This window comes from Brachypodium distachyon, chromosome 1 (genome assembly GCF_000005505.3).
Source record: "Brachypodium distachyon strain Bd21 chromosome 1, Brachypodium_distachyon_v3.0, whole genome shotgun sequence".
NCBI classification, from domain to species: domain Eukaryota; kingdom Viridiplantae; phylum Streptophyta; class Magnoliopsida; order Poales; family Poaceae; genus Brachypodium; species Brachypodium distachyon.
In genome coordinates, this window is record NC_016131.3 from 912,771 (window position 1) to 929,895 (window position 17,125).

Sequence of the window (17,125 nt, forward strand, 5' to 3'; positions counted from 1 at the left end):
GCCCAGCACAAGCCACAAAAAGGCCCAACACGATCGACCACCTTCTCTCCGTCGTCCTCGTCCACCCCTCTTCTCCCCCTTCCACCGGCGATGAGACTCCGGCTAACCGGCGCCACCCCCAGCCCAAATATAAAAACAATCGCCGTCGATATCCTGGCGAAGCACCCTACGCCCAATACGCGTCCGACGCCCCCCCCGCCGTGGCTCCATCGTTTCGCCTCGCCTCCGACTACGGCGGCACGCACGCGGCTAGGTATTTGTGCCCGCTCAGATCTCTGCCCCTCCATTTTCTTTCTCTCTGGATTGCTCTCCGAACTTAGCAGCATTTTTTTTCTGGATGCTAAATCTGAACGGCGGCCTACCTGCCCTAAGCCCTACAAGTTCATGGGTATGTTAGGATGCAGTCCGCATTGTTCCTGGGGAGCCGTAGCAGCGGATGTAGTAGTAACTTGCATTGCTCCTAGTCCCAGGTTGTGCTTTGTATCTTCTGCACAACCCAATTTCCTATTCTGCCTTTAGATTCAGCTAAGTTGACTGAAGCTAGGAAATCCTGACCATGTTGTCTTTGACAAGCGCATAAGAATCCAGGAAATCTGCACAGAGTAAAACCAGGATAATTACAACAATTTTATTCTCCAAAGAATGACGTACAAGGTTTTTGTGTATCCAAAACGAGTATCAAAGCATTCATCGATGTCGCAGGTTCATAAAACATAGAATAGTTCATACAACAGTACTTGTGGAGACTGGAGAATAGTTCATAACACACTTTTAGACTACAATAATGTGGATTTCTGGAGAGCCCATCACACAAATGAAAATCCTGCAAGGTTGTAAACCTGGATCATCGTTACCATATTCATTATCTTCCTCCAGAAAGGACACTCATAGTCGGCCCTATAGAGAGGCATGACAGGATATATTGGTCAAAACCTTCATCCCTGCTGGTAAGGTTAAAAAAACTGGGCTGCAAATCTCGGAGTGGTGCATCCTTTTCGAGGTATTGCAGAACTAGGCGCATGCTTGGCCTAGCACTGGCTACTGAGTGTGAGCATAGCAGGCCAAGCTTTAGTACCAACTCTACCTCCTCCAGGATGTAATCTTCTAATCTTGGGTCTACTGTCGTGAGGACAGCACCGCTCTCCCATGCGTGGAGCACCCAATATGTCAGCAGCACTGGTTCACCAGAATTATTCCTTTCTATTGGATGCCTCCCACAAGCAACCTCCAACATTACCACACCAAATGCAAATACATCAGTCGCCTTTGTTGCCCTTCCAAGCCTTGCTAGCTCAGGAGCAATATACCCCCTGGTGCCGGCCAGATGCGTGGGTTGGGCATCTGTTCCATGATTGTGCAATCTCGCAAGGTCGAAATCACCTATTCTTGCATTCATTTCAGTATCGAGGAGCACATTGCTTGTCTTGATGTCTCGATGGATGACAACCTTCTCCCAATCCTCATGGAGGTAGAAGAGACCAGACGCGATGCCTTTTATAATGTTAAATCTGTAAACCCAATCTAGGCCAGCTTGCCCATCTTGACCGTACAAAACCCTGTCAAGACTACCATTTGGCATGCAATCGGACACTAGAAGGAGCTCACTTTTGTGCCGAGAATAACCGAGCAGCTGGACAAGGTTGCGATGGCGGAGATGGCCAAGGATCATGATCTCGGCTATGAACTCCTTCATCCCTGCTTTGACTCGGGCGAAACACACTTGATCGCAACGTTTTGCTTTGAGGTGTTTTGTAGCACCCCTCTGTACACCTCCCCAAATCCTCCTTCCCCTAATAGCATTGTGTCACTGAAACCTCTTGTTGCAGTGGCTAGCTCTTTATATGTGAAAGATGGTGGCCCGGCCTCGATTTCCCACTCACCATCTTCCCTCGCCTTCTTCCTAAGAACATAAATAACAGCAGGAATGACAAGCACAGTTAGTGCTGCTAGTGTGACAACCGGTACAAGAATGGCCCTGGGGATAAGCGAGCGGTTTCGTGCTTTCCGTTTAACATTTTCTATAACCTGAGACAAGGCCGTGTAGTTAAGTGACCGAGCCTTCCCAGTGGTATTGAAACTCCGGCCAATAATATAGTGCCTGGATATGAGGAGGCCAGTAGAAGATGAAAACCCAGCATAGAACGAGTTGTTTACCAGCATGGATGTAAGATTGACAGAGCTAGACAGCAGCGGACGTCGAGGCTCGTGCTCTAAGTAAGGTGCTAAACTGACATTAATGTTGTACGAGATGCCATCATAGTCCACCCACACTTGCATCGGTTCCCCACTAGCAAGCCTCAAGGGAGAGAACTTACCAGCATTTGAGGTGTAGTAACCAGCCGTGTTGGAATTGACAGACACCATGCTGTTCACATCAATCCCAACGTGGTTATCAGCAAACTGAGGATTCTTGATGGTATCAAGCTCAACAGCAAATACTTGATTTGAGCCGTTGCCATTGCTTTTGATGTTGGTCAGGCCCAAGTATGGACCCGGATGGGCGTTGGACACAAAGTCCATCGTCGACGAAAGCGCAAAGGCAAGCCCATGCGCACTCCCCCTGCCATTACCATCTGGGGGAATGATGAGGAACACTAAGGTTGTTGAGAAGGAGGTAATGGAGTCAAACGGACGCTTAGAGAAAGCTTGTCCGCTCTTCTGGGGATTGCTGTTGGTTAGCAAAAGTGCTACCCTTGTGATCGAAGCCACACCTTCAAGCTGGAGCACACCCAAAGGGATGCCGCCGCCGAAGCTCAACCCGTTTTCACCAATGGTGTTGGACATGGGCGTGGGGATGATGAAGAGGAGAAAGTGCAGAAGGAAGTGAGGCAACATAGTGAAACAAGGCACCTTCCTCTCGGCTAGGGAAGCAGCTGGTACAGAAGAACAGGTACACTATAAATATTCCAAGCGTCTTATCCAGGTTCTGTCTTTTTTTTCTCTATATATTTACTCGGTCACACAGCTCATACTGCACTGAAGAAAAAGAAAGGCAAATATATACAGAAGGAAAGAAAAACAAGGCATGCATTTGTTAGATACAACCTAGTTTCTTTGATCATACAACTCAGATCTATCACATGTTGAAGAAAAAGAAGTCAACTTTAAAAATGAAAAGAAAGAGAAAGAAGGCCCATTTTATAGGTTCAAGCAACATATAGTGTTGCACTGTCATACAACTCATACCTCATACAGAAGAAAAACAAGGCAAATCTAAGAAAGAAAAACGAAAGTAATCCCGTTTGGTAGTTAAAACCATCTTATATTTTCCCGGTCATACAATCCATACCTCATATTGAAAAACAAGAAGGCAAACTTTGTTTAGAAAAGAAAAGGAAGGCCCATTTTGGTAGGTACAACCACTGCATGCGACCTATGTTTTCTCAGTCATACGGGCTCATACCTCGTACTGAAGAAAAAGAAGGGGAAATTCAAAAAAAGAAAAAGGTAGGCACAACCAAGCTAATCTATATTTTTGACAGGTACCTCCAGGGTCCAGCCTGCATAATACAAAATTGACTGACTTTCCAAAATACAAAAGCACGAGGCGAAAAAAAATTACCTTCTATTTTCAGTGTCAGCAACCCCCATGCCACGTAACGTATGTCACGAAAGCCGCGTCCTGCTAGTATATAGTCCAATTGTCTATTTAAAGTTTCATCTTGTCTCTCTGTTCAATTTTATCCATGACACGACCCATGTGCGTCATACCGAAGAAAAGAAGGCGAATTCTAAAAATAAAATAAGCAAAAGAAGTTCATTTTTATATGCACATGTTATCGTTTGGCCATATTTTGCCATGTCTCTTGGTTGGGCCTATATGTCATAGAAAAAAATTGAAAATACTTTCATTGGACCTGCCGAGAAGTTAATATTTATGTCTGTTTTTCTCTGTCTCCTAGCCACATACTGAAGCAATGGCAGGGCATTTGATGCAGCGTCCTGCAATGTGCCACAGGAGCCAATTAAGAATATGGACCATCAGAAGGATTTTTAAAGCTGGATGTTGATCCATGCTTCAAAGAGATCAAGAGGTCCGGCGATATTGATATTGTAACCGTGATCAGTTAATAAACTTGCTGGAGTTAATAAGTACTCCAGCCGTTGACTGACTTCTCAAGGGAAGCACAAGGGGGGAAGGCATTGCCTTTTGAACAAAGTCTGAGTTTCATTTTGTTCTTTCGTTGGAGGCATGCATATGAGATTTTTGACAGAAGTTTTAGAATTTTCCAAAGTTGTGTCCATGCATGTTTCTCTCATAACTTTTGTCTGGCAAGATATATATGGTTTGATTAATGCAGCTTTGACCAATTAATCAAATATAAAAATGCAGCTTTGACCAATTAATCAAATATAAAAGCACTTTTGACCAATTAATATACTACATATTAAAGAAAGACTAGTAAGCTAGATCCTCCGCTTAACTCCTTGGTATGCTTCCGACATGCAGGACAGCAGGAGTGCAGGACTCATAACTCCATAAGCACATGGCCATTGCCAAGAAGCTTTGACCAATTAATCAAATATAAAAGCAGCTTTGACCAACTAATCAATATACTACACACTAAAGAAAGACTAGTAACCTAGATCCTCCGCTTAACTCCTTACTCCTCGGTCTGCTTCCGACATGCAGGACAGCAGGAGTACTGATTACTGAAGGACTCATAACTCCATAAGCACATGGCCATTGCCAAGAAGCTCGCAGAGCGCCCAATTATTGCCAGCCATTGCCAAGAAGCTACAGAGCACCAAATTATTGCTCCTCCTTTCCTCTTCCTCCCTCCGGCCACTCCCAGATCTCACATTCTCCTCCCAGCAGCAGCACACACACACACCAACGAGATGAAGATGGGGAATAGCTAGCAGTGCAGAGGTCGCCAATGGAGGCCGTGGTGAGCGCCGGGCACGGCGTCCTGGGCCCCTTGCTGGGGAAGCTCGCGGACCTGCTCGCTGGCAAGTACGGCCGCATCAGGGGCGTCCGCGGCGAGATCCAGGCCCTCCAATCCGAGCTGACCAGCATGCACGCCGCGCTCAAGAGCTACACCATGCTAGAAGACCCTGATGTCCAGGTGAAGGCATGGATTTCCTTGCTGAGGGAGCTGGCCTATGATATTGAGGATTGCATCGACAAGTTCATCCGCTGCCTCGGCAGAAAAGGGCGCCGCAACGGTGGCTTCAAGGAGGTACTCCGTAACGCCGCTCGTTCTCTCAAGTCGCTGGGTTCTCGCAGCGGAATCGCTGACCAGATCGATGAACTGAAGACTCGCATCAAGCATGTGAAAGAGCTCAAGGATAGTTACAAGCTGAGTGACACTGCTTGTAGCACCACTGACCATACAAAGGTGGATCCCCGGTTGTGCGCTCTTTTTGCCGAGGAGGCACACCTTGTTGGCATTGAAGGCCCAAGAGATGATCTTGCCAAGTGGATGTTGGAAGAAGGCAAGATGCATCGCCGGGTTCTGTCTATCGTTGGGTTTGGTGGATTAGGAAAGACAACACTTGCAAAGGCAGTATATCGCAAGATTCAAGGAAAGTTTGATTGTCAGGCTATCGTATCAATCTCGCAAAAGCCAGCTATAATGAAAATTATCAAGGATGTGATTGATCAATGCCAAGGTGGATCCAAAGAAGATACATATGATTGGGATGAAAGAAAATCCATTGAAAAGCTGAAAGAACTGCTACAACATAAGAGGTATTTTTAAAACCTCCTTATAGAAGTCTTCATTATTTTTGCTAGTTATTACAGTATTACACCCCTCAGGCATCCTTATATAATTACCAACTGTACTGGAAACATTTCACATGGGTAACCAACTTACGCACACACCTTGCGTACATAGGTCATCTTCATTATTGAAACCTTGGTAAAAGAGGCTTACCGCAACAAATGTTTGTCATTCTTAAAATATTAACAGTTCCTTCGGATCACGATATTAGCTTGATTTGTTGCACTTGTAATTCGAAAATCCCGACGCGAAAAAGAAAAAGTAAAATAGTGTTGCTTGCAAAATAAAAACTGATGTATTCTTTAATAATGACTCAAACTACTCAAATTTTGGCATGTAGGCTTTGCAGAAAAATAAACGTGTCCTCAGTTTACGAAAGAAAAAGTTAAAGCTAACACATCTTAGACATTAGCGAATTAGTTGTGCTTACAACTTAATATGGTACCAAAATCAAGTCTATGTATTCTTTTTCTTTTCTTGAAAGATACAAACACTTAATCCTAGGGTTTACTAGATTCTCTAAAGTGAATGCAACCCTAGTATGAAATGCAATAGCCGAAGCAACAATAGATAGCAAAAATGTAAAGGGGAAAAGATACCACACGCGAAGACGAATATTTCACCGGAGTCCCACCTATTGGGATCGGTGTAAGTCTCCGTTTGGAGAAGTGCTCTACCACAAAGGTAGAGACGCCACGAAGGCTCACTCTATTCTACAACTCACCACACCACGAAGGTGGGATGATCTCTCACAACACCACAAAGGTGAGGTGAGTTCCACTAATGGCTTCCTTGAGGGAGAATGCCGAACCCTTACAAACTTGACCGGGACAAACTCGACAACTCAATAGGAGGCTCCCAATCCAAGCCCCGAGCTCCCCAATCACCAAGGGAGAACTCGAGGTGACCGCTTCCGTCTAGGGTTCCCAACAACCCAAGAGAAACGAAATCCACAAAGAAAACAAGGGGAATCAACTTTTTGACTTGGTGAAACCCAAGATCAAGATCTTCTCCTCCAATCCTCAAAGAATCAAGAGTTATGAGTGACTAGGGAGGGAGATCTTGGAGATTTAAGCTTGAGGTGTTCTTGGGGTGAGAGGTGGTGTTCTTGGCTGCTTGCTTGGTCATTTTGCTCGTTGGGGACGAGGGGTATATAAATGGGGTCCCAAAAAATCGAGCCGTTAGGCACTGGTCGGGATAGGCCGGAACTTCCGCTGGGTAGCCGGAAGTTCCGAATATTCATCGGAAGTTCCGCATATTCCTCCGGGACTAACAGAGAGCACCCGGAGGTTCGGACGAAAGTTCACCCGGAACTTCCACCGCCTGTGAACGAGAAAAGCCAGAACAAACCCCTTAAAAAAAGTTTTCTTCTCACATCTTATTGGGTAGGCTTTTTAGTGGGTGCAATTTGGTGTAGATGTGTACGTGAAATTGATTCACCCGTTACCTTCCCTTGTGGATCCTCTCTTAATAGTACGGATGTCCTACGACTCAAATTAACCGAAAAAGCCGCTAAACATCATTACGCTTCTTTTCTTTTTGAGGGTCCACAAATCATCTTGTGTCGAGTTCTTTATAAAGCCTGAAATACTTAGCACAAGATTAGATAACAAAACACGTTGTCATCACCACCAAAACCATTTAGGAAAGAAATGCCCTTTCAATGTGCAAGACCTGACTGTCTTGACCCTGGAAACAAAAGACCTACGACGTAATACGCACGCATCAAAATCAAGAAGCCTGCGTGCAGAACCTGACTGTCTCCACCCTGAAAAGAAAAGACCCAACTGTCACAATTTTAAGAAAATCGGGGGCATGCCAACTCTCCTTAGACTCAATGGATGCAAATTAATAGTAGTATAACTATATGTATTCTTAGTTTCATACTTAAACATTTGAACAATAATCTGCATATAGAAACATAAACAACAAGTAAGGATGCTACACTTAATAAAACGATTCTAGTACGTGAATCATATGCAATTTTGGAGTTCCCTGATCTGTAATCTACCTATTCTAAATGAATTCCTTACCATAATTGGTTGACATTTCTAGGTATCTTGTCATCATTGATGATATATGGTCTGCATCAGCATGGGACGCTATCAAGTCTGCTTTTCCAGAGAATAATTGTTCCAGCAGAATTATAGTTACAACACGTGATGTTGATGTAGCAAAATCATGTTGTTCGGGTCGTGATAATTGTTTGTACAGAATGGAAGCCCTAAGTGATCATCATTCCAGAAGACTGTTTTTCAACAGAATATTTGGCTCGGGGAACTGTTGCTCTGATATGCTTGAAGAAGTTTCAAATGAAATACTGAAAAAATGCGGAGGCCTACCTTTGGCAATTATTAATATATCTAGTTTGTTGGCAAACAGACGAGCTGTTAAGGAGGAATGGCAGAAGGTGAAAAGGTCAATTGGTTCTGCATTGGAAAATAACCGGAGTCTAGAGGGAATGAGGAGCATACTATCCCTTAGCTACAATAATCTTCCACTTAATCTCAAGACATGTTTGTTGTATTTAAGTGCATTCCCTGAGGATTATGTGATTGACAGAGAAAGGCTAGTGCGGCGATGGATAGCAGAAGGTTTTATTTCTGAAGAGCGTGGGCAGAGCCAATATGAGGTCGCCGAGAGCTACTTTTATGAGCTTATCAACAAAAGCATGGTCCAACCAGTGGACTTTGAATATGATGGTAAAGTTCGTGGCTGTCGGGTCCATGACATGATGCTGGAAATTATTATTTCAAAATCGGCCGAAGATAACTTCATGACGGTGCTAGGCAGTGGCCAAACAAGTTTTGCAAATCGCCACCGTTTTATTCGGCGACTATCAATCCAGCACATTGACCAGGAGTTGGCATCTGCATTGGCAAATGAAGACTTAAGCCATGTTCGATCTGTGACAGTAACATCATCAGGTTGCATGAAACACTTGCCAAGTCTTGCTGAATTTGAAGCTCTGCGTGTGCTGGATTTTGAAGGTTGTGAGGATTTGGAGTATGATATGAACGGTATGGACAAATTGTTCCAACTAAAGTACCTCAGCCTTGGTCGCACACACAAATCAAAGCTACCACAAGGGATTGTGATGCTAGGTGATCTAGAGACCCTAGATCTTAGGGGTACAGGTGTGCAAGACTTGCCATCTGGAATTGTTCGGCTCATTAAACTACAACACCTGCTTGTTCAATCGGGAACAAAGATACCAAATGGAATTGGAGATATGAGGAACCTACGGGTGTTGTCTGGTTTTACTATTACCCAGAGTCGAGTAGATGCAGTGGAGGATCTTGGGAGCCTGACAAGTTTGCATGAACTCAATGTAAATTTGGATGGTGGAAAACATGACGAATACAAGAGGCACGAAGAGATGTTACTTTCCTCGTCGTGCAAGTTTGGCAGGTGTAAACTCTTGACCTTACGGATATATAGCCATGGTTCCCTTGAGTTCTTAGGTTCTTGGTCCCCACCACCATCTTCCCTTCAATTATTTCATAGTTTTTACTATTTTCCGTACGTTCCGAGATGGATCACACCAGCACTCTGCAGCCTTTCTCACATCAACATATTTTTACTTGAACTTACGGACGAGGGTCTGCACACTCTTGGGGAGCTCCCATCCTTACTTTACCTGGAAGTATGGCTCAAAACAGGACAAAAAGATAGGATTACAGTCCATGGATTCCCAACTCTGAAGGTGTTCAACATCTTCCTCAATGTTGCGTTACAAGTTACGTTCGTGAAAGGGGCTATGCCCAAGCTCGAGGACCTTACTGTGCCATTCCATGTGTCAGTGGCAAAAAGTTATGGCTTCTATTTAGGTATTGAGCATCTCACCTGTCTCAAACAAGCAAGGGTATGGTTGTACAACAACGGTGCTACACCTTCTGAGAGCAAAGCTGCTGCTACTGCGATCAGGAATGAAGCAGGTGTCCATCCCAACCATCCCACTGTTTATATCGATGGGGTAACCAGATGAAGAGGACAATGAAGAGACTGGTGGTAATGACGAGGAAAAGAGCAAGGAGGGGAATTAAAACATGGCCCCGCTGTTTTCTCCTTCAAGTTAACTAATACTTGGTACGTTTCTTTTGTCCAAACCTGCTGAATGGTTTTCAACTCCAGGACGATGTGACTTTGAGGCTGGCTTGCTTGGAACGTCCAGATGAAACGATGAAAAACTGAAGCTGAAACCGGGCCGGGTCGCCTCAAAAAGGAGTGATCTGAGTTTTTTTTTTTTGATATGTGCATTTGCATCCAGGATTGTGGATTGTTTCTGTTGAACACCTGTATTGTGTTTGGGTTGTTTACTTTCTGGTAATTAAGACCTAATTAAGCTCCGTTTTTCATCGATCTCGGGATTATTTGTGTTGGAGTTTATGCTTCCTGATGGAAATACTCTCGCTTGTTACTTGTTGTTTCAAAAACAAATCCGTTGAACAATCCTACTGTGGTATATGAAACTGAAGTATGCTGGAGTATATGAAACTGAAGAAGAATGTCTTCATTGCTGCGTGCTCAAGGCAACTACGCGTGACTGCTGATGCTTCTACTTCCAAATTTTCATAATTTGGAAATCGTAATGGATTCATTCATCTATTTGAGTTGCTGGTGCTTCTACTTCCAAATTTTCATTGTAATTCTTCAAAACAGGGCCGGGTCGCCTCCAAAAAGAGTGGTCTGAGTTGCTAGTAAGCTATGTTCATTTGCATCCAGGACTGTGGACTGTTCCTGTTGAACACCTGTATTGTGTTTCGTTTGTTTACTTTCTGGTGATTAAGACCTGATTTTGCATGGACCGTGGGATTATTTCTGCTGGAGTTTATGCTTCCTGATGGAAAATGTAATGTTAACTACTGTGGTGATCTAGATGTATTTTTTTTTCGTTTCAAAAATAAATAAATCTAGATGTATTTTTCTGCTGGACACCTAAAATATCATATCACCTCATATCATATACTACTGGAGTATATATGAAGCTGAAGAAGAATGGCTTCTCTGCTGCGGCATGCTCAAGACAACTACGCCTGACTTCCTTCGAAATATAATTCAGTGTCGTGATTCAGATGTATCTTATTTCCTCCAGCCCATAAAATTAAGGCCCAGAAGGCACGATCGAAGACATCATCGTCCAGTGGGCCGAGGGACAAAAGGCCCACATTACACGAGCACCTCCTGGCTCCTGCCTCCCCCCGTCCACCTCACATCTTCCACCGGCGATGATACTCCGGCTCGCCGCCGGCATCTCCCGCCGCTCCGCCGCCATATCCCATGAAGCGCCTCCTACGGCGCGTACTCTGTCCCCAGCCGGGCTCAATCGTCGCCTGGACGATGCGTCCTCCGGCTATGCGGCGGCATCGCGCGCCGATCCCATCCGTGGCTCTCCTCGACGCGCACCCATCTGCTGGCCTCCCCCGCCGCCTCCACGACGCGGCAGGAACGGGAAGCCTCCGAAACCAGGTACTTCACGCTCTCTCAACTGTCTGCGTCGTAGCCCCTTGTTCCACGTACTCCCTCCGTCCCGTATCATCCGTCCCATATCAAGTGACTTTCTATTGCATGCATCTAGACCCTTTTTAGGCATAGATACATTCATATTTGAACAAATTTGAGTCACTTATGGGATGGAGGGAGTATATAATTCTCATATTCTCGATATCATCTGTTCTGAAATTGGTTCTTACTCTTCGATTCAAATTGATGTCCATTGGAGCTGACTTTGAATCAGTAAGTAGCCTTTATTTATTAATCGGTCATAACTTAAAACACAGTTGTCGAAATAATTTCAGAGCTAATATGTAAGATGCAATGTGTTTTACTTAACTTGTGTTATATTGAAGCTGGAACATGGTTTGTGTTCATGTCTGCTCTTAAAATGTGCACTCGCTGCTGAATCAAACCAGGATTATGGTGACATGACACTGCAGATATCAAATTGTGGGTGCATGCCATTGACACCCTACCCAGGAGACCGAGCTGCGAAACGCGAGGTTGACGGCAATGAGGAAGGAGTCCTCTTTACGCGTTCATGTTTCAGGCTAACACGCGTTAGTCGTTGATCCATGGCATTCACATGTATAGTTGCACGCTACACCTATGAACAAGTCCAATTAATCATACTGTTTTTTTAATGCAACTACATGTACAAATTCCATACACCACTTGTTATATATAGTTGGCTTACCGTCAATATCACCTGGTCCAAAACTCTTGTTCTTATTCTTCAAATTGATGTGCACTGGGACTGACCTTGAATCAGTCTGTAGACTCTATTGGTTCAGTGATCATAACTAAAAATTCAGTTATCGAAATCATTTCGTCATCTCCTCTGACTTAGGTGTTCTCCGGTCTAGTAGATAGACACTGTAAGATATGATATGCTTTATGTTCTAATAACGAATAATTGACCATTTCAGTTTACTGTTAAAATGTACAAGTGGCTAGCAAGATGCTTGGCTTTATTAACCTCAACACGTTACTACTAATAAATGAGATTCCCCTTGCCAGAAGTCAGAACTTGGAATCTGAATTGTTTTTTCTTAATTCTCGCTTAGATCGTGTCTCAGTTTGCTTCATCTGAATAATTAAGGTTGTTGAGAAATTTTGATTAGGTAGATGAATTAAGCTTTGCAACTAGCTAGTACCAACCCCATTGCTTTGTCCTCTTCCTCCGTCCATTCCTCTGCATTTCCATTTCCAGCGAGCTCACAAACACAAACAAGAGATCGTTGGAGTGTGGCGATATGGAATAGAAAAGCTGATCAATGGCGCATGTGGTGAGTGCTTCACTTGGTGCATTGGGTCCCCTGCTGTTGAAGCTCACGGGTCTTCTCACCAGCGAATATGGCCGCCTCAAAGGGGTTCGCTCTGAGATCATGTCCCTCAGATGTGAGCTATCCAGCATGCATGCAGCGGCTAACAAGTACACGATGCTAGAAGACCCCGACGTCCAGGTCAAGGCATGGATGTCGATCGTCAGAGAGCTGGCTTATGATATTGAGGATTGCATCGACAAGTTCATTCACCGCCTTGGCAATGGCGTATGCCATAGCGGTTTCAAGGAGTTCTTGCGCAAGACTGCCCAGCAATTAAATACGCTTGGAGATCGGTATGGAATCGCCGATGAAATCGACGAACTGAAGGCTCGCATCAAGCAAGTGAAAGAGCTTAAGAATAGTTACAAGCTGGATGATACTCCTTGCAGCACCTCTAGCCATACAACCGTGGATCCCCGACTGCATGCTCTTTTTGCTGAGGACGCACACCTTGTGGGTGTGGATGGTCCAAGAGATTTTCTTTCCAAGTGGATGTTGGAAGAAGGAAACGGCACAACCAAACATCATCGCAGGGTGTTGTCTATTGTTGGATTTGGTGGATTGGGAAAGACAACACTGGCAAATAAGGTCTATCAGAATATTCAAGGACATTATGATTGTAGGGCTTTTGTAACATTATCGCAAAAGCCAGATAAGCAGAAAATAATCAAGGATGTAATCTCTCAAGTGTCATGCCGAGATGGGTACACAAAAAATACTGATGATTGGGACGAAAGGAAATCCATGGCACAGCTGAGAGGAATGCTGCAAGATAAGAGGTAATTTTACGCTGCTCCTTTTGTAATATATCATGTATCGAATAGTACTGCACCGTTCTCAGCCATGCTTACGATCTGTACTAGAAATATTTCACGCAGTAAAACATGTCAAAACATGCTAGCACAAATGTTTGATACTCTGAAACGATTTATAGCCAATCCTCCAGTTTGCAATATTAAGTCGATTTGTTTGCAGCTTTGCACTTATAATATCACTGGGCGAAAAAAAAGAGAGGATAATGCAAAAAGTGCTTTTAGAGCACGCTCGGGCTCCATGGAGCCCAAATTTTTTAAAACACAAAGCTAATACATGCAGATTGATAATGTTACTCAGACTACTCAAAATTTCAATCTGGCCTTTAAAAGTATGCACTTAAAATATATTTTTTGACTCTGTAATGCTGATCTTGTTTCCTGTTGATGCTGTTTCTATTGTAAACTAAGATCATTAGCATGATTTATGTATAACTCTCATTGGCTGTTGGCTGTTGGGGCAATGTCTTTCCTCTAAAAAAGCATACATAAACATGTAGTTGAAAAGTATGACTATATTGCCCATATTTCCTTGATCACCTTAGCTTAACTGGTAGTGCCACAACTTAATATAACATCAAAACCAATAATCCTAGGTTCAAGAATGAATACATATGCCACTCTGGTCCCTACTCCTTAGGCTGCATGGATGCAACTCAATAGTAGCTATAGACTGCTATACAGTAACTATACCTACTCTCTTTTTCATGCTTGCACACAAGACACATTTGCACAATAAACTGCGTATGGAAACATAAGTAATAAGTAAGGGCGACACACTTAATTAAGTAGCCGAGTACCCAAGCCATATGTAATTAATGCCGGAGAGCTGGTGTCTCCAGATCCATTTACGTTTTCTAACTGAATTCCTTGCCATATTTACTGGCTTTCCTAGGTATATTGTCGTCATTGATGATATATGGTCCGCAGCAGAATGGGATGCTATCAAGTACGCATTCCCAGAGAATAGTTGTTCTAGCAGAATCATTGTTACTACACGCATTGTTGACGTAGCAAGGTCATGTTGTCTGGATGGTGACAACTTTATGTACGAAATGAAAGCCCTAAGTGATGTTCACTCTAGAAGACTGTTTTTCAAAAGAATATTTGGCTCGGAGGACTGCTGCCCTGATGTGCTTAAAGAAGTTTCAAATGAAATACTGAAAAAATGTGGAGGCATGCCATTGGCAATTATTAGTACATCTGGTTTACTAGCAAACAAACCGGCTATTAAAGAGGAGTGGGAGAAGGTCAAAAGGTCAATTGGTTTTGCATTGGAGAAAAACCAAAGTCTAGAGCGAGTGAGTATCATACTATCCCTTAGCTACGATGATCTTCCACCTAATCTGAAGACATGTTTGTTGTATTTAAGTGCATTCCCTGAGGATTGTGTCATTGAGAGAGAGAGGCTAGTATGGCGATGGATAGCAGAAGGCTTTATCTCTGAAGAGCGTGGACAGAGCCAGCAAGAGGTCGCCGAGAACTACTTCTACGAGCTTATCAACAAAAGCATGCTCCAACCGGTAGACATTGGTTGTGATGGGAAGGCTCGTGCCTGCCGGGTCCATGACATGATGCTTGAAATTATTATTTCAAAATCGTCTGAGGATAATTTCTTCACTGTGGTAGGCATAGGTCAAACAAGTTTGGCAAATCGCCACGGTACTATTAGGCGACTATCAGTCCAGCACATTGACCATGAACTTGCATCTGCATTGTCATGTGTTGATCTAAGCCATGTGCGGTCTCTAACAGTAAAAACTTCAGATTGCATCAAACACTTGCCTTGTCTGCTTAAATTTAAAGCTCTGCGTGTAGTGGATTTTGCAGATTGTGAGGGTTTGGAGGAGTACATTATTAACGGTATGGAAAAATTGTTCCAACTAAAGTACCTCAGATTGAGGGGCAGGAGCCTATCAAAGCTACCATCAAGGATTGTGTTGCCAGATGGTCTAGAGACCCTAGATCTTAGGGATACATCTGTGAACGAGTTGCCAGTTGGAATTATTAAGCTGATGAAACTACGACATGTACTCGTTGCAGGGGAAACAAAGATACCGAATGGCATCGGGGGTATGAGGAACTTACGAGTGATCTCAGGCTTTAATATTACCAGGAGTCCAGCAGATGCAGTGGAGGATCTCGGAAACCTGGCAAGTTTGGATGAACTCAATGTATGTCTTAATCATGTAGAATCTGATGAGTATAAGAGGCATGAGGTGATGTTACTTTCTTCACTGAGCAAGCTTGTCAATTGCAAACTCCGGTCTTTAGAGATAATCAGTGCCAATGGTTCCCTTGAGTTCTTATCTTCCTGGTCACATCCACCATCTGCCCTTCAAATATTTTCTATGTCCAGTGACTACTATTTCCCAGTTGTTCCAAAGTGGATTGGACGAACACTCACCAGCCTAGTTTCCCTTGAAATCAATTTAACTGATTTAACAGAAGAGGGTCTATGCATTCTTGGGGAGCTCCCAGCTTTACTTCGCCTGAAACTGTCGCTGAAAACAGGACCAAAAGATAAGGTTACAGTCAAAGGCATTGGTTTCCCAAGTCTGAAGGAGTTCTCCATCTTTTGTACTGATGGGGAAGGAGCATATGTTACTTTTGTGAAAGGAGCTATGCCCAAGCTTGAGATTCTTAAGCTGCCTTTCACTGTGTCCGTGGCAAAAAAACATGGTTTCAGTTTAGGCATTGAGCATCTCCCATGTCTCAAACATGCAGCGGCATGGCTAAACAAGGGTGCCACACGTTCCGAAAGCCAGGCTGAAGCTACTGCATTCATGAAGGAAGTATCTGCCAGTCCCAACTTTTCCTCAGTTACTATATATGGTTAAACTGCTGGGAATTAAAATAGCAATCCATGGGCGGATGAAATATTCATCGTCACCAGTTGCACTTTCAATATTTGGCATGAAAAATGAAAGCTGAAACAGGGTCGCCTCCAAAGAGAGTGGTCTCAGTTGCTACTTTCTAGTTTGAGGAAGTACAATTGTTTGGTCTTTTCCCTTGCTTACTTTTGAGGACTGAAACTTTAGTTTGCATCCAGGATTGTGGATTGTTTCTTTTGAACACCTGTATTTCGTTTCGGTTGTTTACTTTCCTGTGATTAAGACTGTTTGTATCGATTATGGGATAGTTTCTGCTGGAGTATATGCTCCCTGATGGATGTAATGTTAACTAAGTGTCACCTGTTACGTACTGTACTGCTTATACTTTTTTTTGTTTGAAAAACACATCCCTTAAGTAATCCTATTGAGGGTACTGATCCAGATGTATTTGTGGTGGACACTTGAACAATATCATGCTGTTCTGTTGTTGCTCTATACTAGTGGAGTATATGAAACTGAAGAAGAATGGCATCTGCTGCATGCACAAATTTGTGGCCAGAGGTCATATATGTATTCTTCCTGATCAGATTTACACATGTGACTTCCTTTTAAAATCCTTTCTTCAATTAATTCTATCGTCGTGATTCAGATGTATTTGTGCTGGACACTTGGATCTATAGGAAACTGGACGGACGGCTGTCGCGGTTAAGTGCTTCCCGTAATCCGGAATCGGATGGATTCTCCTTGTCCGATCCTTTGAAGCTGGAAGTCTTCCTTCTTCTTTTTGAAACAGTTTCAGAAATCGAAAATCATACGTTTCCAACTGCAAAACATATGCAAACGGACAGCGCCGGCCCAAGTGTTTCCTCCAGCGTACAAAAATAGGCCCACATGGCACGATCGAAGACATCATCATCTAATGGGCC

At 43.6% G+C, this 17,125-nt stretch overlaps 2 protein-coding genes, 1 long non-coding RNA gene and 1 pseudogene across 5 annotated transcripts; 3 read left to right on the forward strand and 1 right to left on the reverse strand.

Annotated features, from left to right (window-relative positions):
* The first annotated feature begins 19 nt into the window (after nucleotides 1-19).
* On the forward strand, nucleotides 20-4,300 carry LOC112269789. The gene is made up of 2 exons (XR_002961874.1): nucleotides 20-253; nucleotides 3,903-4,300. It is a non-coding gene; the product is annotated as an uncharacterized LOC112269789 (long non-coding RNA).
* On the reverse strand, nucleotides 863-2,864 carry LOC104582890 (annotated as a pseudogene).
* A 333-nt stretch (nucleotides 4,301-4,633) lies between the features above and the next one.
* Nucleotides 4,634-10,186, forward strand: LOC100824945 (putative disease resistance RPP13-like protein 3). The gene is given in 3 exon segments (XM_003559079.4): nucleotides 4,634-5,695; nucleotides 7,785-9,708; nucleotides 9,710-10,186. Coding segments are annotated over 3 exon segments (2,805 nt in total). The 5' UTR covers nucleotides 4,634-4,880; the 3' UTR covers nucleotides 9,776-10,186.
* Nucleotides 10,187-11,057: 871 nt separating this feature from the next.
* On the forward strand, nucleotides 11,058-16,668 carry LOC100825248 (putative disease resistance RPP13-like protein 3). 3 transcript variants are annotated; one of them, XM_024458065.1, is made up of 3 exons: nucleotides 11,058-11,198; nucleotides 11,642-13,332; nucleotides 14,261-16,668. In XM_024458065.1, the coding sequence occupies exons 2-3, from the start codon at nucleotides 12,503-12,505 to the stop codon at nucleotides 16,203-16,205; spliced, it is 2,775 nt and encodes a 924-aa protein (XP_024313833.1). In that variant the 5' UTR covers nucleotides 11,058-11,198; nucleotides 11,642-12,502; the 3' UTR covers nucleotides 16,206-16,668. The 3 variants fall into 3 exon arrangements, with proteins under 3 accessions (XP_024313833.1, XP_024313834.1, XP_024313835.1); XM_024458066.1 differs by having other exon boundaries at nucleotides 11,061-11,198; nucleotides 11,666-13,332; XM_024458067.1 differs by having other exon boundaries at nucleotides 11,063-11,198; nucleotides 12,439-13,332.
* The last annotated feature ends 457 nt before the right edge of the window (nucleotides 16,669-17,125 follow it).

Excerpts from the sequence above, each read along its gene's own strand:
- LOC100825248 (XM_024458065.1), top strand. The coding sequence starts at position 12,503 with ATGGCGCATGTGGTGAGTGCTTCACTTGGTGCATTGGGTCCCCTGCTG. Across the intron at positions 13,333-14,260 it reads GGAATGCTGCAAGATAAGAG|GTATATTGTCGTCATTGATG; the intron begins GTAATTTTACGC and ends TGGCTTTCCTAG.